General features: G+C 40.1%; 3 protein-coding genes and 1 non-coding gene across 4 annotated transcripts; all 4 read left to right on the top strand.

The window, feature by feature from the left end:
* Positions 1–855: 855 nt before the first annotated feature.
* LOC102539728 (olfactory receptor 8S1-like) lies at positions 856–1,785 on the top strand. Its single transcript, XM_072973881.1, has one exon. The coding sequence runs from the start codon at positions 856–858 to the stop codon at positions 1,783–1,785; it is 930 nt and encodes a 309-aa protein (XP_072829982.1).
* A 5,590-nt stretch (positions 1,786–7,375) lies between these two features.
* Positions 7,376–7,496, top strand: LOC116282749 (U6atac minor spliceosomal RNA). The gene has a single exon (XR_004192328.1). It is a non-coding gene; the product is annotated as a U6atac minor spliceosomal RNA (small nuclear RNA).
* Positions 7,497–13,312: 5,816 nt separating this feature from the next.
* On the top strand, positions 13,313–14,244 carry LOC102539970 (olfactory receptor 8S1-like). Its single transcript, XM_031682860.2, has one exon. The coding sequence runs from the start codon at positions 13,420–13,422 to the stop codon at positions 14,242–14,244; it is 825 nt and encodes a 274-aa protein (XP_031538720.2). The 5' UTR covers positions 13,313–13,419.
* Positions 14,245–23,567: 9,323 nt separating this feature from the next.
* Positions 23,568–24,503, top strand: LOC102540211 (olfactory receptor 8S1-like). The gene has a single exon (XM_006203132.3). It carries the CDS (start codon positions 23,568–23,570, stop codon positions 24,501–24,503), a length of 936 nt encoding a protein of 311 aa, XP_006203194.1.
* Positions 24,504–26,580: the final 2,077 nt, after the last annotated feature.

Here is a 26,580-nt window from a genome sequence, read left to right as displayed (position 1 = left end):
TGAAATTAAAGGAGAAAATGAAAATTTTTTATTGAGATGTGATTGACATATAACATTTTATTAGTTTCAGGTAAACACCATGATTTGATCTTTGTATATATTGTAAAATGATCACCAGATGAAAACCAAGCCTTAAATGAAAGTCACTACATAGAAGAAAGCCTGGTGTCTTGAGGTCTTATAGAATCTAAGTATACAAACTAGGGACTTGGATGAGTTACACAATTTATAATAGTCAAATTTTTAATTTGCAAAAAGGAGTCAGCAATATCCTCCTTATCCTTTCTCCCAATATCCAAAATTCAGACACACATACACACACTCTTCCTCACTCATCTTTTAATCTTATCCCAGAGGGTCAAATTTACAATATATGTTAGTGTGTAGTGTCAATGATAAAAGCTAAAGAAAGATAAAATAATATTAAAGTTATGAATCTTAGGAGGATTCTGAACTGTAAGGAGAACAGACTGGGAAACAGAGGAAAGAAGACAAATGTTGAAATAGCCCCCTAGCAACTCTGCCACAATTTACAAAACATGTACAGTATATTGTTGACAAAGCAGCACCCAGTTGAAGGAGACAGAATAGATTAGTTATGGACAAGATCTGCACAAATTAGCAAATTTCTTTAGCAGTCTTTAAAGTAGAATAGCAGCCATGGAAATGTCATTGTGAGTTTGAAACAACACCAGAAGATGAAGTAAAGATTATAGACATTTGATAAGGACATATGTGAAGTCGAAATAATTAAGAGTAAGTGCATAAAAGTAATCCCTTCCTCCATAATTGGGCGTAGTAAAGAGAAATTTCAGGCCCATTCCTATATTTATTACTAGGAAATCTCCTTTCTAAATGGTCTGGAGAAACCATAGCACCATCGCTGAGTTCATTCTCCTCGGGCTATCGGCTGACCCCGAAGTCCAGATACTGCTCTTTGTGCTCTTCATGGGGCTTTACCTCCTGACCATGATGGGGAATCTGATGATGCTGCTGGTGATCAGGGCTGATTCTCACTTCCACACTCCCATGTACTTTTTTCTGAGTCACCTCTCTTTCCTGGATCTTTGCTTCTCTTCAGTCACAGTGCCCAAGCTTCTGGAGAGCCTCCTGTCTAAAAAGAAAATCATTTCAAAAGAGGGCTGCCTGACTCAAGCTTTCTTTGTGTTTGACATTGGAGGAACAGAAATCTTCTTGCTTTCAGTGATGGCCTATGACCGCTATGCTGCCATCTGCTACCCTTTCCTCTACAACCAGGTGATGAGCGGCCAGCTCTGCATGAATCTGGTGTGGGCTTCATGGGCCCTGGGCTTCCTGGATGCAGTCATCAACATCCCCTTGGCTGTGAATTTGAACTTCTGTGAGGCCCACATCATCCCCCACTACAGCTGTGAGCTGCCCTCTCTCTTCCCTTTGTCCTGCTCTGATATCTCCAGCAATGTCACTGTCCTGGTGGGCTCCACAGTGCTGCATGGCTTTGGTACATTCTTCCTGATCTTCTTCTCCTACACACGCATTGTCTCCACCATCCTGAGCATCAGCTTCACCACAGGCAGAAGCAAGGCCTTCTCCACCTGCTCTTCCCACCTCACTGTGGTCAGCTTCTTCTATGGCTCAGCCTTCCTCCGTTATCTCATGCCAACCTCAGGTTCACCCCTGGAGCTCATCTTTTCCATACCGTATGGTGTGGTCACTCCTCTACCGAATCCCCTCATCTACAGCTTGAAAAATAAAGATGTAAAGGCAGCTCTGAGAAGAACCCTGGGGAAACATTTGCCACAGTAAGGGTAGCAAGCTTTAAAGAGATGATAAATTAGGAAAGGACTACAGGGTTCAGGATATCTGGTAAGTTAATACTAAAATCTTTCTGATGGCCCTGTGTTTTAGATGCTGAAAGATGCCACAGAAAAGCATAAGAAGGAGGCACAAAGATACTTTGAGGGTGAGGTCAGGATGGGAGAGGGTGGTTCAGATTAAATCCTGCTCAAAGGCATGTCAGCGGAAATATAGCCATCTCTGCCAAAAGCTCTATTTAATCATAATTTATTTCTCTATTATTTTATTGTTACTGAGAAAAAAATGTACATACTGAATAATTTTTTGGAATTAAATGTACAGAAAGGCACTGCAAAACATAAGAATTCACCAAAAAGTGTTGAATCTCAGGGAGAAAAGTTATCAACTTGAGGTCCATGGAGGGGTTTGTGCTTTAAGTGGGAAGCCTTGCAGATAGACAAAAGTGCTAACAGTTTGCCCAGAGCAATTATCAGTTGAGCGACTTGAGTGCTACCAAGAACCCTTCTGCTCTATACTTGAGAGTTGGAATATGAGGGAAAATGTTTCTTCTGGGCAACATGGGAAAATTAAGACCTCTCCAGAAGTTCACCTCCTTTCAGCACTATTTTTTCCATTTAGCTTAATTGGAGAATGAGGGGTTTTAGTCAATTTTTTTTTTAGTGATTTCCTTTTCATTATTTTAGCAAGGGTTTATGAAATATGCAGTACGTGTTATATGACACAACAAATTTGTATTTTCTGAGAATTTTTACATGCTACTTATGATTTACGTCTAAATTCATTGTGTTTTAAAATATAACTTGTAATCATTCAATGGTATTTTCTGTATAGCAATAATGAGAATTATTATATGTATTATTTACAGCCAGGAAAACAAAGATGATGAACTTTGTGGTGTGCCCACAGGTTATTTAAAAAATTATTTCAGTCACTGAAATCAAGGCTAAGACTTATTCTGATGATGAACCGCAAGAAGCACTTAAAGAATACATGGCTCCCTGATTTAGAGCAGGAGAAAGCTGAGCACGTGCCATTGTCTTTGGGATTAGGCAGCAAGCAGTCTTCTACATTAACCAAAACTTGTGGTCCTTCATGTCCTTTGCTCTGATATTTTAAGTTAAAAGACTTTGAGCATAATGCTGAACCTTTCTGTGCCTGATTTTGTAATCTACAAAATAGACTGACATTATTACCTACTTGTAGATTGCTTTATTGATTGAATTATATCTTATAAATTAAACACTTAAAACAGTACTTTATCCATATTAATTGTTAATAATTAATGGCTATTTTTCAAACTTCCTAAAGAGTATCCAATCTTCCCATTTACCCATTTTTGCCAACTATGCTTAGTTAGGCTTACTATCCATCAAATATTGACATCCCCCTCCCTGTACTATTAGGATTAGGGTATGTTTTCCCATCTCCCACTGAACTGGACTTGGCCATATGGATTGCTTTGACCAATGAAATGTGAGAAGAGAAATGTGCCAGTTTTTAGTGGAAAATTTAAGACATTGTGCCTTTCCATTTGCTTCCTAAATGCTTATCCTCTGCCTACTCCAGGTAGCTACTGATGCTTCATCCTGGGTACCAGAATGAGAGCCATGTAGAGCAGAACTGTATCTGATCCCAAATGAGCTCAGCCAAACCAGAGTCATGCCAACATGGACACCATATTTATCAGCAAGAATTAAATGCTTGTTGCTTTAATTCATTGAGGGTTTGGGGTTATTGGCTGCTAAAGGGAAATCTGGTAAACCTAATCTCTTCACCTGACCCCAAGTCCTCAAGCTGTTCTAGCACCAAAATAGCTTAAGTGCTAAATCCTATAGTCTTTTGCAACATCTGTTATTTCAAAGCTCTCAGCTGTATTTGACTATGGTGATTAGAATTGCTCTGGGGTCCCTCCCTTAATGTTGTGGTTCTCTAAGATTCTGTTCATTGTTCATGGCTCACCTCAAATCTAATCATTCTCAGCAGGAACTCATACCCATTCTTGTGGTTTAATTTCCAGCCTAAAGCCAAACTCTGCATCCCAGATCAGAGCCCATCTTAGAGTTTATCCCTTTATGCATCTGAATACTGAATATCTCACTCTTTACATTCCATTGATGCCTCTGTATCAACAAGCCTAAAATATATTATATCCCTCTTAAGTTAATTCCTTGTATTATTTGGTAACTCACCCAAGTTGGGAATCTAGTAGTCACCCTCCTCTTCTTTCTCCCTCCATTTCCCACACCAACTCCCACCAAATCATTCCAACTTTACCTTCTAAATAGTTCTTGAAAACTATCCACTCCTCATTATTCCCACTCTAATCAAGGGAAAAAAATCCTCTGAATAGATTGCATTCACCCTAGTTATTTCCCTCCTGCATTATACCTCCACACATAGCCAAGAGTGATCCCTTTATATACAAATCTGAGCTTGTCACTTTGTAAGCAGCTTTTGACAGGAAAGAGCTCTTTACAGGAAGCCCCTTTGGTCATTAACTTTAAACCAGGCACCTCCATGCTCTACTCAGCTCCAGCCCTAGCACACCTTTCAGATCTTTTGATCACATAGTACCTTGCCTAACCTGTTGGTTCTTTCCATAGATCAAAGAAGTAGAAATGAATAAGTAATGAACAGATGACCAATCTCTTCCCTAGCTTCCCCTTCAGTAATCTCGCAGCAAACTATGTCAACAAGACAACTTCTAAAGAAAGATCACAAGAAGTGGACACGCCTGTGCACAATGCGGGATGAGCACGACTCTGACCCCTCATCTCAGTGATTAAGTGACGTTAGTTCCCCTTTTCCCTTTAAAAATATTCATAGCTGAGCAGAATCTTCAGAGTTGGTTTTTTTTTTTTTTTTTTTTTTGCAGACACTAAGTCCACCATCTTCCCAGACTGCCGGCATTCTGATTAAAAGCAACTTTCTTTTCTAAATTTGCCTCTCCAGTATTGCTTTTAGATCAGTGAGCAGCCAGACCTGAGTTTCCCCACCTAAAAAATAAAGTTCAGATCTCACCTTGCATAAAAGTAGTTACTCTGATCTGACCTGCCTATCTTGAGACTGCCTACATTATAATTCATAATCCAGAAAAAAAAATGAACCTCTTCCAAGTGGCGCCCAATATAATTAGTGTGATTTTGAGACAGAAGGGAAGTGGGCAGGGTACAACCATCCAAAGAATGACACAACAGAGAGCACCAAGATAGTGGAAGATTCAACTCCCAGTAGACCTTGAGCTTCATTATACTCTGATTGAAATACAACAGCATGCCAAATGGTACTCCCACAGGCACCACGACAGTTTCAAGCTGACCATAAAAGGTCAAAAAGTGGGTGATGGCCCAATTCCTGGGAATCCCAGCCCCTTTCCCAAAGTAGTTGGAATAATCCTCCCACTTGTCAGCATATGAAGTTTACTGAGCCCATTAAAAACTGACAGCCTTGAACCTCATGGTCTTTCTCTTGCCATTTGAGATGGCCCACACTCTGTCTATGGAGTGTGTAAACCTACTTTTGCATTAACCACCCCCATGCCTTGTGGCCTCTCTGGCATTCTGAGAAGGCCTGCACTCTGTCTATGGCATAGGTAGCTCTGAATAAACCTACCTTAACTCTACTACTGCTCACCCTTGAATTTTTTTTCCTGCAGGAAGCCAAGGACCCTAACTTGGCTAGTGTGTCCCAGGGACTCTACCAAAACCTGGGAAACTACCATCCTCTTGCAACCCATTCTTCCTATATCAACTTTATTTATGTTACATTAAAAAGTTCGGGGGGGGCTTTTTTTTTTTTTTTTTACGGTAAGAGCCCAAGGGCCCTGATCAGCCTGACCAGCCCACCCATCCCCCACCTCACATCCCCCCAGCGCAGGGGCGGCAGGAAAACGCAGGCATGAACCGGATCGGGAACAAGCGCAGACACCACCCTTTGCTCCAGTTCTCCCCTGAAAAAGGGTTCCACCTGGCACCCTCCTCGCCCCTTTCTCAGGGTAGTCGGCGCCTGCTTGGCTGAGGCTTGGCCTAGACTGGACGGGTGCCTTCCGGGACCCACTAGTGCCAGGCTGTCCGGGCTGTCTGGGGACGTGCACGGGAGACCCGCCAACGCTCCGGCCTGGCATACTGGGGTCTTGTGGGCAGGCGAAGATGCCGATCCCGGTGGAGCATGCCAGGAGAGGAAGGAGGAAGGAAGATGGGCAGACCTTGTGCCAGCCCCTGGGTTCTGCTTGGGACGTGGGGGAGTTGGGGAGGGACTGGGGGTGGGGCCAAGGAGTAAAGGACAACGGGAGGGATAAACCCTTCTGTGAGGGCTGACTTTCAATAGATGGCACTGAAGGAGCTGCTCTGCTAGGTAGGAAACTCTGAACCAGAAGCAGATGGTCTAGGAATGGTTTAGCACCAGATTCCCCACAACCCACCTACCTGTGTTGAGTGACGAGTGAGGAAGCAGCTGCTTTCTGGCCACCACGTGTTCCAGGCGGAAGGGCTCTGGTCCCCATGCTGGTGGAACACTCCCGTACTCACAGCCTGAGGAGGACGCCAACTGAGTCTTTCCTGGCATTTCCGTATCCTTCCACCTGGTGTTCCCGTATCCTTCCGCCTGGGAGGGATTCTTAGCGGCATTAAATCATAATCCCATAGAGGGTGCTTCGCTTCATTTGCTCCTCAGCCAAGCACATTACACCAAGTGTCTGAACCTGAGGTTTCTCTCCTACTGAGCAGGATTACCGTGGCAACAGCACATCATCAGTAGAATAAAACTAACCTGTCACACAAGGGTCTACTCCCAGCTCATGTTCCCTATTAGTGGGTGAACAATCCAATGCTTGGTGACTTCTGCTTCACGATGATAGGAAAAGATCGTTTACATTAATTATATTCTTAAGTGTTAAGTGGAAATGAGTTTCAGAAAGTACAAAAGTCAACTGAGCCAATGCTTAGAAACTCACAGGTTACTCGTTAGCCTATGATGGGACCTTGTTCAAATTAAGTAGATACATTATAGCCTGAGCCAAACATTTTCACTTTCTCTAGAGTTTAAACTGGAAATCCTAGGATGTGTTAATGGGAAACACTCATGCAGTGAGTCATTGTCATGGGGAAATGCCTAAATGAAGATGATCTGATCCAGCTCTACTGTATGTTCTGGTCTTCCCGTGCCCTGGCTTTGTAATACCTTTTGCTTTTCATGAGACTCAGTGTTTGTCTTTTCCTGTTCACATGTATCATTACAACAAACTTGCCATTACTTGAGTGAGGGTTATTCCCTGAAACCAAACTGACTGACTAGAACATGCTCACATAACTTGCTTTTGGGTTTGAGAATGAGGACTTTAAGGTAGACTTCAATATCTTTTCACACTTGCCTTTTGCTTTTTACACCCATGTGTCAAGCAAAAGAAAAAATAAGAAATGCTGGAATTTTTGTTTATCTAGTTGCAAGGAAATGTTCTCCAGATGAACTTAACCTTTAGAATTGCTGCATACAGTTGTCTACTGTATGAGCTTAACTGTCTATTTGCATATCTATTTGGATTAATAGAAGTTGAATTTAAAATCCTGTGTTGTAATAATCTATGTAGGAAGGAAGATGTTAGCACTTGTCCTGACAAGAATGAAAGAGGCCCTTGGGCCTATTCAGCAAATAGTATGGTTCAGGGATTGATTCCTACTTCATGGCATGACCCATGATTTTATTACTGTTTTGTTATTTCTTCTAATGGACAATAAGCCATATCTCTTTTTAGTTGTTCCTCTAAGGATAGCATATACATTCTTTTTTTTTTAAGGATAGCATATACATTCTTAACTTGTCATTCTATTTAGTATTTAATATCTTATAACTTAATAATTTACACCTGATCATTTACACTTTCTACTTCCTGTTTAACTTCACATCATTCAATGTACATTTCCAGTTTGCAGATACATAATGTACTTACAGCATTATATTTTAAAGACGCACATAAAAACAAAACCAGGAGTGATTAAAGTAGAACCACTCTGGATTAGTTGGAGGATTAAGAAGTAACCTCATTCACCTAACCCTCCCTTTTTCCTACTCCCAGTAAGTCTACGTGAAACTGCTATCACTCAGTCGTCTGTTTCCTTGGCAACTATACGGAAAGATTTCTCCTATCTCTCATAAACATCATCAAGCCCAAAGATGCCAGAAAGGTTAAAGGCTCTTACCTTGTTTGTATGACATATTTACCAAGGCAGTACAGTCAACAAGAAACATTTCCAAAACAACACAAAACTCAAACCAGATTGACCTCTATTACAAGGAGAAATGTTTGCTTCCTAACACTGAGATATCTACTTGCTAACGTGCAATCAAATACCAAGCAATGAGTTAAGATTGGATCTCTCTCAAAGGATGTCTCTCAAAGGATGAAATTGCAAAAATAATGCCTATTTCCACCTACAGGGGCTTAAGTGGATGACAAGGAACATCTGTTATTTAGCATGAAGCCCCATCATCGGTCAGTACAAGTACACACAACAAAATAAAGAAGTGCTTGGTAAATAAATTTTGACTGACCATACATGACTTTGATTAAATTAATGGAGACGTGTCCTCTGCGTTTCCTAGTTGTAGGTAAATTTCATTAAATTTTGATAATGTTATCATTATCTAACTAACTAGATAAGAAATGTCATTATCTAACTTAGATCAGAAATCAAAAAAGTTGACTTTAGGCATTTTAATAACACATAGCAGAAATTTTTATACTAATTCATAGTATTCTTGAATTAGTAACTCTTTAACATACTATTTAGAAATTCATTATATGCTTGGACTATAGAAAATCTACAAAATCAAGGCCCAGTAATTTTCCTAGGGTGGGGTTATCTCTTCTCATTTAATCAATATAAAGGACTTCTTTGCTGTATATAAAAAAAAAATGTATCTACAATCAAAAATGACCTGGAGCTCAATGATGTGTTATAGCTCAGAGTCCGTGAGAATTCCTAAAGGGCATTCTCAGCCCCACATGGTCATGAGGAAAATGTCCCTTTTCCAGCAGATTAATTTTTCAATCCCTTTTTTATTCTCCCCTTTTCATTCTCAACTAACCTAATAATAGCTTTTTCTAGACTTCAAATAATTGCCTCAAGTGAGAAATTTCAAATACTGTCTTGGAAATAACCCTTGTGCCTCCTTCGAGGTTTGAATTTCTAGTTAATTGGAAACTTTGAGGTTAGTCACTCCGGAGCTCAGCATCAGACTGAGAGTTCAGGGGATACAGGGCAGTGGCCAGCTTCCCTTGGGTGCCTGACCCAACCCATGGCTGCCTAAGCACAGATGGCCTTCTGATTGGTTCCGTTAAAGACTGATTTATTTAATCAATGCTCATAGAAGAATATTCAGAGCCACAGAGGAAATAAATGAAAAGAAGGCACATCACTGCACTTGATATCATGTGAGAAGATTTTAAAGAAATATAAGCCAGTTGTGCAGAATTTGAGCTTCTTTAGGGAGATTGTTTTTGTCTTTCCATATAGTGGTCTGCATTGCAGAATGAGACCACTCTAAGTTAAGATATAAAGAAGAATAATCCTGAATCAGTGACATTTCCAGTGCTTCTAGAGCTTGAACCTCTCGAATGCCCTGCACTCATTGACAGCAAAGAAAAAATCTGATATGTTGAGTGTGAAAGTCCTGTGACAGGTGCTCTTCTGGGGGACTTTACCACTGATGTGTCAGCCTGTGACATGAAAGACAGAAAACTCAGGAGCTGCTTCCCTCCAGAAAAATCAAAAAATGGTAATATCTTCCTTGATTTTTCTGATGTCCCCATATTTTTCTCTCTGGGAAGTTTTGTGTGTGCTTTAATCTGCTGTTTGTCCTCTCCTCCACTCCTAACCACTGCCACTTTGTGATGCATTCCATTCATTCTAAAGTCAGAAGATCCCACTATACTCCATTCCCCCTGGGCTGGAATGGTAACTTCCCACTCCTTGGCATGCCACCTCCTCTCCTTGAACGGACCAGATATCTCACTCTTCCAAAGATGCATCTGTTCCAGCTGCCCTGCAAAGTAAATCAGAAAGGACTCTCATTCCTCCCTGTATAACACTGGGGACTGGGACACCTTACAACCTAGGCATAAATCCTCTCACTGCAGAAAGCTGGCGCCCAGAATGAAATAAGGGTATCAGAGATAGATACTGGATTTCTGGAGCTAATTATTCCCCTAATTGGCCAGAATTCCTTTAGAGTGATGTCAGTAAACATATTCTGTAAGTTAAACAGATCTGGTTCCCACGGAGGTGGTATGAAAAATGCAAGGGAACACAGGAGTGGACAGCTAGGAGAATAATTACAAGTGGATGAATTTGTCTTTAGTCCCTTCATCCTTCCAGCACTGCTATCTTTCTCTGTTGATCAAATTTCTCCCTCTTGCCCCTAAAGTCTAAATATTGACCCTCAGTACTCAGGGTCCCTTTAGCCAGCGTGTAAAGGCTAACATCCCACAGACACCATTAATGCATTCATTCATTTCAAAAATGTCTTTAAACAACCACTGTGGTCAAGGCTTGTCTAAAACACCTCTAAAATCCCCTTTTCACAGCTGTTTCCCTTTGCTGTGATCTACTGCTCCATTGTTCACTTTCCACGATTTCTTCTGTTCTCACACTTCTATGAATCTGACTCAGTGTCATAAGACTGTATGAAGTGAAGCCAATACTTTCTATTCCATAAGTAAATGAAAACTCAGATTTATCCCCTAATGACTTGATCTAGAATTGAATTGCAAGACTTTCTACTAGTGTTTAAAGAAATCCATCACATCTGTGTGAGGTTCTCTAAGATGAGCAGGGTGGCTGGACTCCCTGCTCTGTGATACCGTGCAGATCACAGGATACAGGTAACGTCTTCATACACACCAAATGTGGGGGTAGGATAAGAGAGAAAGAGGATTCTCCAGAAATACTGCGCTGAAGAAATATAAGAGATTCCACAACTAATCTCACTTAATGTGAAAGTCTGACCTTGTCAGTGGCCACTGTAGTCAGGTGTCCCAGTGAGTCAAAGTGGAAAAAAAGAAGCAATTTTCAGGGTAGCTTTAAAAATCCAAATAATTAAAATACATAAAAACATCAAAGCTCCGCAAAAGAAATAAGTTCAAAACTTATTATTTTAATTTGCTTTTATAAACTTCATGAAAAAGTTTTGCTTTCAACAGCATTTACAAATTTATCCATGCAGGATCCTCAGCAGTAAATCCTCCAGCGGCTTATGCTTCCACATCACTACATCAAAGTCCTGGAGGCACAGAAAAGTGAACATTACCCTATTTGTCCAGGCCCACGGGTAACTTAGATTTGGGTAAGATGAGCTGAAGCTTAAATTGATAGGCTTGTTAATGTGATCAGAATTTAAGCTTCTTTTGATTATTTAATTTGGGGTCATAGATCATTTGCAAGGATAGAATGGCCAGAAACAGGTACTCTGAAAAAAAACAGTTTTAAAATTATTTTGTAGTTGGCTTTATTCCTTTGATAACTATGTAAGTTTAAAAAGCTAAAGATCTAATCTGTTCTTAGAAACAATAATTAGTACATACATGTAAACTACAAAAATGTGCAGTATACTGTATATATGTATTTACATGCAATATAATGTGTACGTGCAGTCCAACTATAATAGTTCTACCTAATACAACCGAAAAATGAGGGGAAAAAAATTTTGTAAGTTCAGAAGTCTACTTTGAGTCAGATAGCAGAGTGTCAAACAGAAGCAGAAGACTGGTAATTTAGTTGAAAATGTCCAAGTCATGCAGTAGTTTTCATAAATAGGACATGACCTACTTTGTAGAACTATAAATTAGGATTCAAAATTATTCTAGGTATAGTATCCCTTCTCATATGTGCTGCTCACCATCCTGATCCTCTTGGACACCTAAATGAGACTGAGGATAAAAGATATGATTAAGAGAAAACTATAGTGATATTTCACTCTGACCCTTATAGAACAACAAAAGAATAGTGCATCCACACCAAAACTATAAGGAGCTTCTTACATGATGGCAAAAGGCCTGTGCATTCTTTAAAAAAAGAATAATGAGATCTCATCAGAGAGTCTGCAGTGACATAAGATAACGTGATCCATGTAGATAGTAGCATCCTTGAAATTCAGCAGCAGCAGCCCAGTGCATCCTGGGTAGGTAGCATGGCACCACTGATGGACAGCAACGTCAGCAACACTTCTGCCAGGCTTCAGTGCTATTGGAAACAGTGAAGTGAAAGAAGGAGATTGTGACTGGAGTTGTCAAGAGCTTTCTTGTCTGAGGCACACGTGAGATGTCATGTGGGAAGTTTCAGAATCATCTGAAAGGCCTAATCTGAAGCTAACACAGAATGTGCAGAAAGGAAGTCAAAGAAATGGTGAGTTACGGTTGTTCTTGTTAGATGGGGGTCCGTGTTCTCAAGCAGTTCACAGTCTAGAGGGAAAACTGAGATACATGCTTAACATTAAAAGAGAATAAAAGCAAAGTTCAGACTATGACATGACGCAAGGAACCCAGTGTTTGGATAGAGAGCTGTGGATTTAGAGGAGAGAACAGTCAACACACACTTCACAAGAGGGAAGCTGAGGCTGGAAAGCCCATGAGAATTTGGATTAGCTGAATTAAGAAAGAGGACTTTTGAAGTAGAAAACACTGTGAGCACACTCACAGAATAATATAAACCTATCTGGTATCAGAGGCAAACTAAACGATTGAAAGATTAAGGGAAAATGAAGGACTCCAACTGTAAGCATAGGAAAAACAGTCTATAATGCTGTGCACCAAGCGGAGAACTGATTTAGAAAAAAATGGTTGAATTTATTTCCTGGCTCAAACACTGTTTCTCAACATGACACTACAAAATCTCCATGAATATCAGTTTTCCCACGAGTAAAATGGACATGAGTGCCTGCCAAAATAAATCATAAATGCCCAGGGGGAACAACTTGAAACAGTGATCTAAAAAAGACCCTACATGCAAAAACCTTACTAAAAATTAATATACTGTTAACCTTAAAAGCTATTGGGTGACTATGAAAAAAGAAATAATGATTGAGAAATGTGGAGCTGAGAGAAGGTTTAGAACAACTTTTGAAGATATGTGCTATAATGTTTTTCAAAACTGAATGATTATAGGAATTTCTAAACTATAAGAAGAATCCAGCTGAAATTACATATCATCCATCTATGCGTAGATAAGCCATATACATTTATTTCTCCAATTAAATCCCCATGGAAAAGGTGTAGGACTCTCTGAAGTGTGTGAAGACTATAACCCAAGATCAATAATAACAAAACAAGATAAAATTTCTAAATTTCTACTGACATCAGTGAGGATAACTTTGAATTATAATAATTCAAGCATCCAGGACCCAGCATCCAGGATGACCAGGGAGGGATGATTAGAAGTGATGATATACTGAAGGAGAGAGGAACAGCCACAGGTGATCTCATTGCTCTGTTGTACTCCACAGATAGACCCTCCACAAGTGGCCTTGAGGAACCACAGCACCATCACCGAGTTTATTCTCACTGGGCTGTCTGATGACCCCCACATCGAGGCTCTGCTCTTTGTGCTCTTCCTAGTGTTTTATATCCTGACAATGATGGGGAACCTGACAATGATGCTGGTGATCAGTGCTGACTCCCACCTCCACACACCCATGTACTTCTTTCTGAGTCATCTATCATTCGTGGACCTCTATTTATCTTGTGTCGCTGTGCCTAAGCTACTGAAGGACCTCCTATCTGAGCAGAAAACCATCTCGGTAGAAGGTTGTCTGGCCCAGATCTTCTTCGTGTTCTTCGGTCCAGGGAATGAAGCATGTCTGCTCTCTGCCATGGCCTATGACCGCTATGCCGCCATCTGCCACCCGCTGGTCTATGGCCAAGTGATGAGCCACCAGCTCTGTGTGAGGCTGGTGTTGATCTCATGGGGTCTGGCCTCTCTCAATGCAGTCATCATTGAGCTTTTGGCTATTAACCTGGACTTCTGTGATGCTCAAACCATACACCACTACATGTGTGAGCTGCCCTCCCTCTTCCCTCTGTCTTGCTCTGATATCTCCATCAGTATCAGTATCTTGTCATTATCCACTATATTCCTTGGGTTTGGAAACTTCCTCCCAATCTTCTTCTCCTATGTCCATATTATACTCAACATCCTGAGCATCAGCTCCACTGCAGGCAGAAGCAAGGCCTTCTCCACCTGCTCCTCCCACCTCATTGCAGTGATCCTGTTCTTCGGCTCAGGGATGCTTCGCTATCTCATGCCTCCCTCTGGTTCCTCCCTTAATTTACTCTTCTCCATACAGTACAGTGTGATCACACCCCTGCTGAATCCCCTCATCTACAGCCTCAAAAACAAGGAGGTAAAGACAGCTGTGAAAAGGACACTGGGGAAATATTTGCAATATTTCAAGTGGTGAACTAAGTCACATTTACTCAGTATAATTGCGAGAATTATATTCCCTGAATTTAATGCAGATTTGCTGAGTGTGAATTCAGCCTTCTTGGTAATTCAGCTGCTCTCACACTCCGCTTGGAAGATACAAGCTTCTACTGATGGTGTTACATCTCCTTACAGTGAGGCCATCACAAATAAATCAGTCTTCAAGACCTCTTAACTAACAACAACAACAACAAAAACCCCACAAAGATGGAGATCGAGTTTTATAAATTTTGACAAAAAAATAAAGTTGAACTAAGGAAATAATTTTTCTAGTGGGTCACAACAAACTTTCTACATTCTTTGGGTACACCTATCTATTGAACTCTGTATTCCTTGTTCCCTGACTGCTGCTCTTACTGCTCCTGAGCACTTGCCTCCACATTTTGCAGAGTCTGAACTGAGCCTCTGCTGTTTTCTCAGTGGATGCCTCAACCCCATGTGCAGCCAACAGACCCAGGAGAGGCTTCTTAGAAGAGATATTTTACCGGGCACTAAACCGTATTCCCTTTCTTCCTCTAGACCTGAAGGAAGCCCTGAACTGACTACGTAGATGACCTAAACAACCATTCCTGGGGTCAACACAGGAGCAGTCTTTTCTTACAAATCACTGCAGCTGTTACCAAATTAAGAGGCTTATAATAATGACATCACTTCTAATAACACTTTAAAATTCTTACGATTTGCTCATAGAATAGAGAATAATGTCCCCTAACTCAACAATCACCTTCGTTTACACTCTAACACATACTGAAAGACTTGTAAAACAAGTTAAAACTTTATTTCCCATGTAGATCTAAGTAGATAGGAGACAATTTCCTGAGTTTCTCTTGGACTTAGAATGGCACGGGAGGATAGAAGAAGATTTCTGTGTTTCCGCTAGAGGTGTTGGATATTACTTTATAGTGAGAGCACTAGTGACCAGCGAAGTGTACCACGAGTGGAATAAGGAGTTGAATCAGAGGATTCAGCGTGGTCGATATTGCCAACAACTGGATGAGGAGGATTAAAGACACATAGATTGCCAGCAGGGAGTGAGACATACCTAAAGCCAAGAAGGGATGGGTCCTATGTGGAGCAGGAGGCTGGTAGAGGACTAAGGAAGCCACTAATGTGGAGTACATGCCCCGTCACAAACACCACAGTGGGTGCCTGCACAAAGCATAACATTACCTGTGACAACAGACATGAAGGTGAAAATGTGAATAATTTTAAACCATGTATGACTGAGGAATTATGAAATTTCACTGAGCTTGTAATTAAGTGACTGGAATAAGTTTCTGCATCAGACTTAACAGGTAGCTTATCAATATTGTACTGTAACTTAAAAATTTGCTAAGAGGGTAGATCTTATGTTAAATGTTCTTATCATAATAAAATAAAATAAAGAAAGCTGGATGAAACTTTTGAAGGTGATGAATATGATTATGGCATTGATTGTCATGATGGATTCACAAGGGTATACTTATCTCCAAACTCATGAAGTTGTATACATTAAATATGTATAACCTTTTTTTATGTCAGTCGTACCTCAATAAAGTGATATATTTAAGAAAGGATTGTTTATGTCACCAAAGGGAATGAAACCATCCCATTATATGTGAAATCTAAATTTGGCAGTGGAGATTTTAGGCAAATTCACATTTATTTAGATGGACTTGTCAGTAATTTGTCTTGAGAACTGGCTTGAGCTAATTAATCCTGGGCCATCTACCCCCACCGACCAGTCTCTCATTCCAGAAATACGTATAAGTAATACCAGTGGCAGCAGTGGTGGGGTGGAAGCCAGATATCAGGGTGCTGAGTAAGTAGGAAGATATAAAATAAAACAGTTAATTTAGATCACACTGTCAAGGAATTTAGTATTAAAAAGAATGAAAGCAAGAAAAAAAAAAGAATGAAAGAGGAAAGTAACAATAAATGGTGTCAAGATGAGAAATTTTGTTTCATTTTTTTTAATTGAAGTATATTTGATTTTCAGTGTTGTGTTAGTTTTGGGTGTACATCAAAGTGATTCGATTATACATATACAAATTTTTTTCATATTCTTTTCCATTATGGTTATTACAAGATATTTCATATACTTCCCTGTGCTAAATTTTTGATTTTTTAATAAAAAGATCTGACCATATTTATGTACAAAGAGGGAGAAATATGAGACTGGTTAAGTCTAATCTCCACTCCTAGACTTGTCATTTGTGACCGAGGGACTGGATTGTTTATACCCAGGTAATGGGCTGATCGGAGAATGGAGGTTGGGCTACTACAATTCAGGTGCACTTAAGCCCAGAAGGTGGGAAGTCATCCCTAAACTCCTTTTTCTCCTTCACTGTTTTGATCTACCAGCGGTTCTCGTTCCTCCTCCCATTCACACTGCACTTGGTGTTGGGTTCAGTATAAACATTTTTCCATACGTATTAATATGCTATTTCATCCCATCTTTTAAAATAAAATCATTATCCTTTCTCATCTCTGTTGTCCTCGGCCTTATCTCTCTTTTATCTTTAAACTCATGCTCAGCCCTTCATAACATACTGATTCACCAACTAGGACTGTCAAGGTACAAAGATGAATGAAGACACAGCTTCTGCTTTCAGGCAGACTGTCTAGTGGAAACAACAGATATGTAAACAGGTAACCGTATCATAATTGTGGGATTTTTATTTCAGGCTATGTACAGGATGCTTCTAGAGATCAGAAGATGGATACTTAATGCAATCTGGGTGTGGAATAGCAGTAGAAATTTATGTAAATCAATGGACTTATTGTTAAGGGATAATCCCTGAAGCGTTGCCTCCAGGTCCTTGAGTCTTTATCATCAGTAACTGATGCAGTTTGACAGTATTACTGATCCTTTTCTTTCTCTGGTGACTCTGGTTTTGGATCCTCTAAGTGTCACCCCTGGATCTAAAGACAACCCCACCTCAGTCTATTTGCAGTTTCCCCTTCCTTACTATCTCTATAAGTGATGCTATTCCACAGTTCTGTCCTTGGGAAGCTTCCTTTTCCGTAAACAGTCTTTCTTGGGATCAGTCTATTCACCACCATGGTTTTAATGACCACTTATATGGTTATGACTCTCTAATCTGTATCTTTTGTCCAAACTAACCTCCTGACCATAGACTCACACATCGTACCACATGTGACACATATATCTCAAGTGCAGCATATACAAAGTAGAGTATGTTTATTCGTACCTTTACATAACAAATATTAAAATACCTACTATGAACCAAGGACTCCATGAAACCTATTCTCCATTATGTCATTCTCATACATTTTTCTCATTGATAAGAGTATAAAATTCTCATAGTCCTGTTGGTTGCGCCTGACTGGCGGCATAAATGAAATTATGAATATCACAAAAACTTACTGCTTGAAAACCATGCTTTGCCTCCAACTGTCTCATCTTCTACGTCACTTTTATTATTTTCATTTAAAATAAAGGGCTAAACCAGATCAAATGTTTTCAAACATATTTCAGCCCTGAATATATTATTTTTTATCTTACATACAAACATAAACAAACGAAAGGACTGTTCTGGATCAGCTGGCGGCTTGAGAAGTTCTAGTGCCGCTCACGTATGCCCTTCTCTTCCCAGACAACCAAGAAGGCGACACGAAATCACTACTGGTCAACCAGTAAGACGGGTCTGTCTCTCACTCACTCATGTCAGGTCCTAAATGGCCACAAATGATAATGGCTCTTACCTTATTTATACTCATGTTTTCAGATGCAATGCCAGTAAAAGATCAATATTTCCCCAACCCCACAAAAATCATACGAAATTGGCTTTTATTACAAAAGGTAACGTTTGCTTTCTAGAATTAATATATTTATTTGTTGACATGCCGTCAGACATGAAGCAGTCATCTGAGTCTGGATTTAGCCTCTCTCAAAGGATGACCTTTAAAGACAATGCCTACTTTCACCTAGGAGGACTTAAGAGGATGAGCAAGAGCACATCTTGTTCGTTCTGGAACCTCTCACATCTCTCTCAGTGCCTGGCACTCACTCTTTACTGAAGAAATGGAGACTAAATAAATTTTTTATTGATGTTTGCATCACGTAGGCTAATTTGAGTAAATCTCCTGTGTTTGTTACATACACATAAATTGCATTAAAGTGTTGGTGACTCTTTTGCCTCAAGTAAGGAATAAAAATTTTTGACTTTAGACATTTTATAATCCCATTATAGGATTTATTTAAAATAACTGATTATATACTTGAATCATTACTCTTTAACAAACTCTTTTCAAGTTTCACTATATGCTTACAATGGAAACTCTTAAAGCTCAATAATTTTCTCAAGGTAAGAGTTATCTCCTCTTGTTTAGTTGTTATAATAGACAATCCTGTTGTGAAAATAAGGAAAACTCAAATGTACACTCAAAAAAGACCTGGAGATCAGCATTGTGTCATAGCTCAGTTCCCGTGACAATTCCTTAAGAGCATTCTCAGCTCCATCTTGCCTGAGGAAACTGTCCATTTCTCAGCAAATAAATATTTCTTTAAATCTCTGTATTATTCTCCCTTTCTCCTTTTCTTAGCGCCACCCCAAGCCTAATAAGAATCCTCTTCTAGGTTTTAAATAATTGCCTTACTTCAGAAACTCCAAATACTGCTCTAGAGAGAATCTCTTGTGCCTCCTACTAAGTGCAACTTTCTGGTTAACTGGAAACTGTGTACTTAGTGAGTCCAGAGCTTGGCTTCAGGCTGGGACTTCAGGGAATACAGAGCAGTGGCCCTGCTGCCCCTGGGTGCCCAACACAGCCCACGGCTGCCTAAGCAAATCACCTCCTGATTGGTTCCATTAGAGTGATTTCCTAAAACCATGCTCTTAAAAGAGTGTTCAGAACCACAGAGGAGACAAAAAGAAGGCACATTACTGCACCTGAGATCATGCGAGAAGCTTTTCACAAAATATTTGCCTGCTGTACGAGTTTTGGGGAAATTGTCCTTGCCTTACTATACTGGGTCCTGCGTTCCAGCGTGACCCCACTCTGGGCTTAGTTATTCAGGGGACTATCCCGATACTGCGGCATACCCAGTGCCTCCAGGGCTTGAGCTATTTGAACATCCTAAATTAGTTGACGGCAAAGAGAAAAAGCTACCTACTCTGTAAAGGGTCAGACTCCTGTGACAGACGTTCTCTTGCAGGGAGACTTTACCTATGACTTGCCTAACCATGATGGCAAGGATGGAACATATGGAGCTGCCTCTTCCCAGAAGAGCCAGGAGAATGGTAATGTCGTCTCTGATATTCTGGTATTCCACCTATTTTTCCACCTGTAAAGTTCTGTGTGTGTTTTAACTCTGCTGCTTATTCTCTCCCCCACCTCCACCTCCTGCCACTTCATGATCCATTCCATTAGTCCTAAAGCAGGAGGCTCCTGATCCACCCATTCCTCATCCCTAAACTATCCTACTCCTTGGCAGATCATCTCTCCTGGATGAGATTCTGACATCTGTTTCTCCAAATGGTGCATTTGTACAACTGCTTTGGACACCTTCTCAGAAAGGTCTTTCTTCCCTCCCTGCTTAACAGCTGAGGAAAATGACACTTTAAAATCTAAACATAAATCCTCTTGCTTTAGGATTCCGAAAGATTGCAAAAAGCCAAAGCCTGGAATTGAAATGCGGACATCAGAGATAGATATTGCACTGTTTTGAGGTACTTATTTATCTGCTTGCTCAGTACACCAGTTGGAAGAACTGCAGTAGATTTTTTTTCTGTTATTAACATCACCCTCATATCTAGTAACCATGGAGACACTGTGCATAGTGCGAAGGAGCACAGGAGGGGACAGCTCTGACGATCATTTCGAGTGGATGAAGCCTGCTTTTGGTCCTTCCTGCCTCCGGAGCTGATATTCTTCTCTCAGGTTCAGATTCCTCCCCCTGCACCTAGGGTCTGACTGTTGCCCCTCAACCCACTCAAGTCACCCTGTCCAGCCTGACCCTCCACACACACCCTTCACTCATTTCTTTATTCCAGAAACATTTTTAAGCAGTCAATGTAAGCAAGGTTCTTTGACAGATACCTAAAGAATCTCTTTATTTTATGCTCTCAAATAGCTGATCCTTGAGCGAGATCAGGTAACTAACATAATATCTCCATCAGTTCCTTTTAACTTTGGGCTTACTCCTAAATCAGTGAAATAAACCTGTGATTTTCTGTATTAACAGCTGAATTAGAGAAGATATTGAATTTAATGAACCTCCTGAAAGCCATAAATTCATAAACATACCCAATATCCTGCTTCATCTTTTTGTAAGAGAAATTGATCCAGGCATGTCATGGATATGGTGTCTGTTGGTAAAATGGTGACACGGGTGCTTATCTAAAACACTTCTGAAATCCTCATTTTACATCTCCTACCCCTCCATGATCAACCTCCCTGTCTTTCCCTATAGTCTTTTCCTGCTCTCACCCAATATTCTAAATCTGGCATCAGTCTTTTATACAGTAGGATTCAATGAAGCCAACATCTTCCCTTCCTAAGAGTGGCTGCAAGTGTGACTTATTTTTATGCTTTAAAATGCTTTTATGCTTATGATCTAGAATTCAAATGAAAAGAGTTGTCCCTGGTCATGAAAGAAACCTCGGGCATCAGTCTGAGGTGTTATTTAGGGATGGTGAGGGAGAGGGAGGTTCCTTTCTTAGTGATAACTTGAAAATCACACGCAGAGAAGTAGCTGCCGCCTTCATTCATAGAAAATGTTCGTGTCGGATAGGACAGAACATGATTCTCTGCAAATACTACAGTTCTTAAGGCCAGGTTCTTAATATGAGAGCTTGAAGCCCCTGTGGACACTGTGGCTAGGTCCCCCTTTGTGAGTGAAAGTGGAGGAATGGAAGCAATTTTCAAGATAGCCGTATCAATAAATTTTTGAAATATCTAAATCTTGGGAAAGACTGGCTTCTGTTCGTCATTTCACTTTGCTGGTAGAGATTCAAGATACTGCTTTCAACAGCATTGACACTTGTATCCATGCAGGAGCCTCAAAAGTGATTTCTCCAGCTGGTTCTGCTTCACCAACAGAAGATCAAAGGTAACCTCCTGAAGACACACAAGGGTGAACATTGCCCTGTTTGTCCTGGCACACAGGTTTGTTAAAGAAATCAGAATTTAAGCTTCACTTGATGTAAGTTCTCTTGATATAAGCTTCTCTTGATATAAGTTCCTTTGATATGTTTGTTAAAGAAATCAGAATTTAAGCTTCTCTTGATGTAAGTTCTTGATATAAGTTCCATCTCTTGATGATAGATTGTTGGCAAGCTGTATAGGTCAGAAACAGAGCTCTCTGAATCAGCAAGACTGTATAATTTTGTGAGGACAGAAGCCTCTCATGGGATCAGATTGTGGACTGATGGACAAAAACAGAATACTGGCCAATTAGCCCCAAAATGTCCAAGTGAGGCAGGAACCTTCACATAAGACAGTGACTTACCACAAAGTCCTAGAAATTAGGGTTCAAAGTGATTCTTAGTATCGGCACTAGTATAAACTACTCACAAAGCTGATACCTAGAGTAAGAGGGTGAAAGAGAAGTTTAAAAGAAAACTGTAAGAATCTTTTCACTCTGACCCTCCTGGGGCAATAGAGTATCCATACCATGAATGCAAGAGCTTCTTGCAATGGTGGCAAACGTGCTAGTGGATTATACAAAAAAGAGAGGGCATCAAAGGATGTTGCAAGGACATGAGACAGCACATTCAGCAGCAGTAGCCCCTGTGCAACATAGGCAGGCATCATGGCATCGCTGGTGGACAATAACATCAGTAACGTTTCTGCCAGGCAGTAGTACACCTGGGGCCACTGGAATGAAAGGATGAGACTTAGCTTAGAGTAGTCAGGAGGGCTTGTCTGAGGCACACATGAGATGCCATAAAGAGATTATTCCAAGATAATCTAAGAGGAATTTGAGAGGTGATCAGAAGCTCATGGGTGGGGACAGAATGAATGGGGACAGAGCCAGAGAAATGCTGATTTATCATTGTTGTTGTTAAGTTATAGCCCTTATTGTCAAGGAACTCACAATCCAGGGAGGAAAACCAAGATGTATATTTAACATGAGAAAAGAAACAGAATTTAGACTATGACATAAGGCAGCTGAGACCAAGGGGTCCAGTGATTTCAACAGAGAGCTGTGGGTTAAAGGGTAGAGCAGGCAAGACAGGCTCTAAGGAAATAAGTTGGTTTATAGGGCACATTGGAAGGGCCGGGAGAATTTGAATCAGTGGAATTAGGAGGACATTTGAAAGAAGAAGAATAGAAATAGACCTTTCTGTACTGAAAGCAGCCAAAATGGCTAAAAGGTTAAGGGGCAGATGAGGAAGTGCTCTTAATGTCAGAGTAAGAAAAGCATCCCTTATTCCTGGGGACTAAGCCTAGATATTGGGCTGATAATGTTAGAACATAATGTGGTTTATTTCCTGTTTCTTCTACTTGTTGTCAACATGACATTGCCAAATATTCTTTAGTAGCAGACTTCTCCCAGGTAAATGGGGATAAAATTCCCTGTCCCAAGGATAATAATTCCCTGTCAAATCTCACAGCATTGCCTTGAAACAATTAAGATAAGTAATAAAGGTCTCTGTATATATTACAATCCTATTAAAGTGAAATGTGCTATTTATGAAGGACGGAGCAGGGCACATCATGAATTTCATTGGCCCCAGGCACTTTTGCCATTGTAGTCTCCTTCTTGATAAAATATATTAAAATTTGTGCTTTATGATTACAGTTATAGAGAGAAATAGAATCCAGTCTGCATTTTTTTCCTTCTGATCTTTAAAAAAACAAAACAAAACATTTCCATCAGCTGTAAAAGAATTGTGGCCCTTGGCACTGTACCTACTGCACCAACTGGATGTCAATCCTATTAAGATTTTGAACAACAACAAAGAAATATGATTGGGAAACTGAAGAGAGAAGAGAAGGTTTAGATTTGTGCTAGAACTTGTGCTAGAAATTTTAGGATTTCTAAAGGAAAGGAAGGACGGAGTGGAATCAAAATACTGTGAGGGTAGAGGTAAGCCAGAGATACTCATTTTCCCAGTAAATGCCTATGGAAGAAGAATGGGATTATCTGAAGTATGTGAAGACTGGGACCCAAGATCAGTGACCACAAAACAGGATGAAAACACTGAGATACAGTTAGGGCAGCTTTGAGATGTCTGAGCGCAGAGTCTAAGCAGAGCAGGGAAGGATGTGTGAGAAGAGGGGTGAAGCTCTGGAGGAGACAGACGCTCTCATCCCTCTTTCTATTTCACTCCAAAGAAAGGTCCTCCACAAATGGCCTTGAGGAACCACAGCACCATCACCGAGTTTATTCTCACTGGGCTGTCTGATGACCCCCACATCGAGGCTCTGCTCTTTGTGCTCTTCCTGGGGATCTACCTCCTGACCATGATGGGGAACCTGACGATGCTGCTGGTGATCAGGACTGACTCCCACCTCCACACGCCCATGTACTTCTTCTTAAGTAATCTCTCATTCCTAGACCTCTGCTTCTCTTCTGTCACTGTGCCCAAGCTACTGAAGGACCTCCTGTCTGAGAAGAAAACCATCCCTGTTGAGGGCTGCCTGACTCAAGTCTTCTTTGTGTTTATCACTGCAGGGACCGAAGCCTTTCTGCTCTCAGTGATGGCCTATGACCGCTATGTCGCCATCTGCCATCCACTATTTTATAGCCAAGTGATGAGCAGCCAGTTCTGCATAAAGCTTTTACTGGCCTCCTGGGGTCTGGCCTCTTTCAATTCAGTCATAATTGTGCTTTTGGCTATTAACCTGGACTTTTGTGAGGCTCAAATCATACACCACTACACGTGTGAGCTGCCCTCCCTCTTCCCTCTGTCTTGCTCTGATATTTCTGTCAATATTGACATCTTGATCTGCTTAATCTTACTGCATGGTTTTGGAACGTTCCTCCCAGTCTTCTTCTCTTATGTTCGCATTGTCTCCACCATCCTGAGCATCAGCTCCACTACAGGCAGAAGTAAGGCCTTCTCCACCTGCTCCTCCCATCTCATTGCGGTGGTCCTGTTCTTCGGCTCAGGTTTTGTTCGCTATCTCATGCCTTCCTCTGGTTCCTCCCTGGATTTGCTCTCCTCCTTGCAATATAGTGCGGTCACACCCATGCTGAACCCCTTCATCTACAGCCTCAAGAACATGGAGGTGAAGGCAGCTGTGAAAAGGGTGTGGGAGAAATATCTGCAATATTTTAGGTAGTGAACAAGGACACAGAATAAGAGCAAATGAGTCTGTGTTGCCAAGTGCTTGGACTTAAGATAGAATTCTAGACCACTAACTTTAAGGGAGCCCTGTACCACCCTCTCCCTGGCTATCTTGAGAATGAAAAATAAAATACAAGAAATTATATCTTGTTTATGGCTATAGATCTGTGCTCTATTTTTCCTCCTACTCTCTCACACCACCACCTCCACTTTCTTTCTGGAACTCAGACGTTTTGTATTTCCTGCATTAATCATTTGTGTATCCTGTCACTCATTTTTTGTCTTATTGATTGACTTTGGTAAAGATTTTATTTAATTTGTTGTTCTCTGTGGTATTTAACTATTTTTATTTATTCTTTATAATGTTAAAGTTTTAAATATATATTTATAAGTTTAAACCTTAAGAACAAAATATGTTGGCACCTCCCACGAAAGATTATAGATTTATTTTACTTTAACAAACTCTCTCTTCTCTCTGCCACGTCCATTCACTCCCTTCCTCCCTTTTTTTCTACCTTCTGTAATTTTTTTCCTGGTAATCTTCCACAAATTATTCTATTTACATTTTGTAACATTCAAATCAAGTATATTACGGATTTTAATTATAATTTCTATAGTCATTTGGGCTCATTCTAATTTGAGCTTATTTGATATTCACTGGTATTCCTTTAATAGCACGTTCCTCCGTTTTTTCTTTTCCACAGTAGAGAATAATGGTTAGATGCATAGTCTTACACGGCCAGTCGCCTGTATTCCTACCCTCACTCTACCCTGATAAGCTTTATGACGCTGGTAAATTACTTCATTTCTCTGTCTCAGTTTCCTAGGTGTAAAATTGGGGTAATAACAGTGCCTACATTACAGAGGTATTGTGAGAATTAAATGAAATGAACACACAGAGCCCTGGAACACTAATACTCATTACCTGAGTGTTACTCATCAGTTATTCATGAGTTCTTTATTTCATTCTGCTTTCATTTTGTTGTAATGTGCACTTACCCAGATTTTTTTTAAGAAATAGACATTATGAAATATTCTAAGACCTTGTATATCTGTGAACCTCTTTATTTTGACCTACATATGAATAAAAGGTGGCCTAATTGTAGAACTTGGGGATTCTCATCTTTTTACCTCTGTATAGATTATACGTTGTCATATTGTAGCTAATATTCTTCAGAAGAGTAAAGGTAGCAGGACATTTTTGTCACAAACAAAAGAAAGAAAACAAAATAGTGCCAAGAGAGCACAAAAACTTTTTTTTAAGTTTTAAAAGTGATAACATCACAGAAAAATTCAAGAAGCACATATTATAACAATAACAGAAATATAAATTCATCAAATAAAAGGAAAAGACTTTAAGAGTGGGTCAAAAAAGTTACATGATATATATACACAATAAAGACTTCAAACAAAGTGACTCATGAAGGTTGAAAGTTTTTTCAGTTGTTCAAAGATCTACTTATTTATTTATAATGGAGGTACTGGGGATTGAACCCAGGATCTCTTGCATGCTAAGCAAGCACTCAACCACTGAGCTATACCCTCTCCCACAAAAATATTTTAAATACAGCTACAAAAATTTTCATTTATTATGCAATATAAAAAGAGGTGAAACTGACATCAAAAACATAAAAGGGGAAAGTGAAAGGGTAGAGATTTTGCATGTAATTGAAGTTATCAGCCCAGACGAAACTCTTATGAGATGTCTAAGTTTCACAGTAACCACAAAGCAAAAACCTACAATATATACACAAAAGTTAAAGAGAAGGGAATCAAAACGTATCGATATAGAAAGTCATCAAGTCACAAAAGAAGACAGCAAGAGAGGAGGAAAGAACAAAGAAACTACAAATAGCATTAGCAATTCCTTGCCTATCAATAATTACTCTGTATGTAAATGGATTGAATTCTCCAACAAGAGGCATAGAGTGGCAGAATGGATTTTAAAAAAAAAGATAAATAAGTTCTGGAGATCTAATGGACAGCAATGTGAATATAGTTAATCATAGTGTGTTACATACTTGAAATTTACTAAGAGGGTGGATCTTAACTGTTTTCACCACAAAAAAAAA

Source organism: Vicugna pacos, chromosome 12 (genome assembly GCF_048564905.1).
Source record: "Vicugna pacos chromosome 12, VicPac4, whole genome shotgun sequence".
Lineage (NCBI taxonomy): Eukaryota > Metazoa > Chordata > Mammalia > Artiodactyla > Camelidae > Vicugna > Vicugna pacos.
The sequence above is the reverse complement of the archived record's forward strand: the minus strand, read 5'-3'. Positions and strand labels throughout refer to the sequence as shown.

Excerpts from the sequence above, each read along its gene's own strand:
- LOC102540211 (XM_006203132.3), top strand. The coding sequence starts at position 23,568 with ATGGCCTTGAGGAACCACAGCACCATCACCGAGTTTATTCTCACTGGG.
- LOC102539970 (XM_031682860.2), top strand. The coding sequence starts at position 13,420 with ATGATGGGGAACCTGACAATGATGCTGGTGATCAGTGCTGACTCCCAC.
- LOC102539728 (XM_072973881.1), top strand. The coding sequence starts at position 856 with ATGGTCTGGAGAAACCATAGCACCATCGCTGAGTTCATTCTCCTCGGG.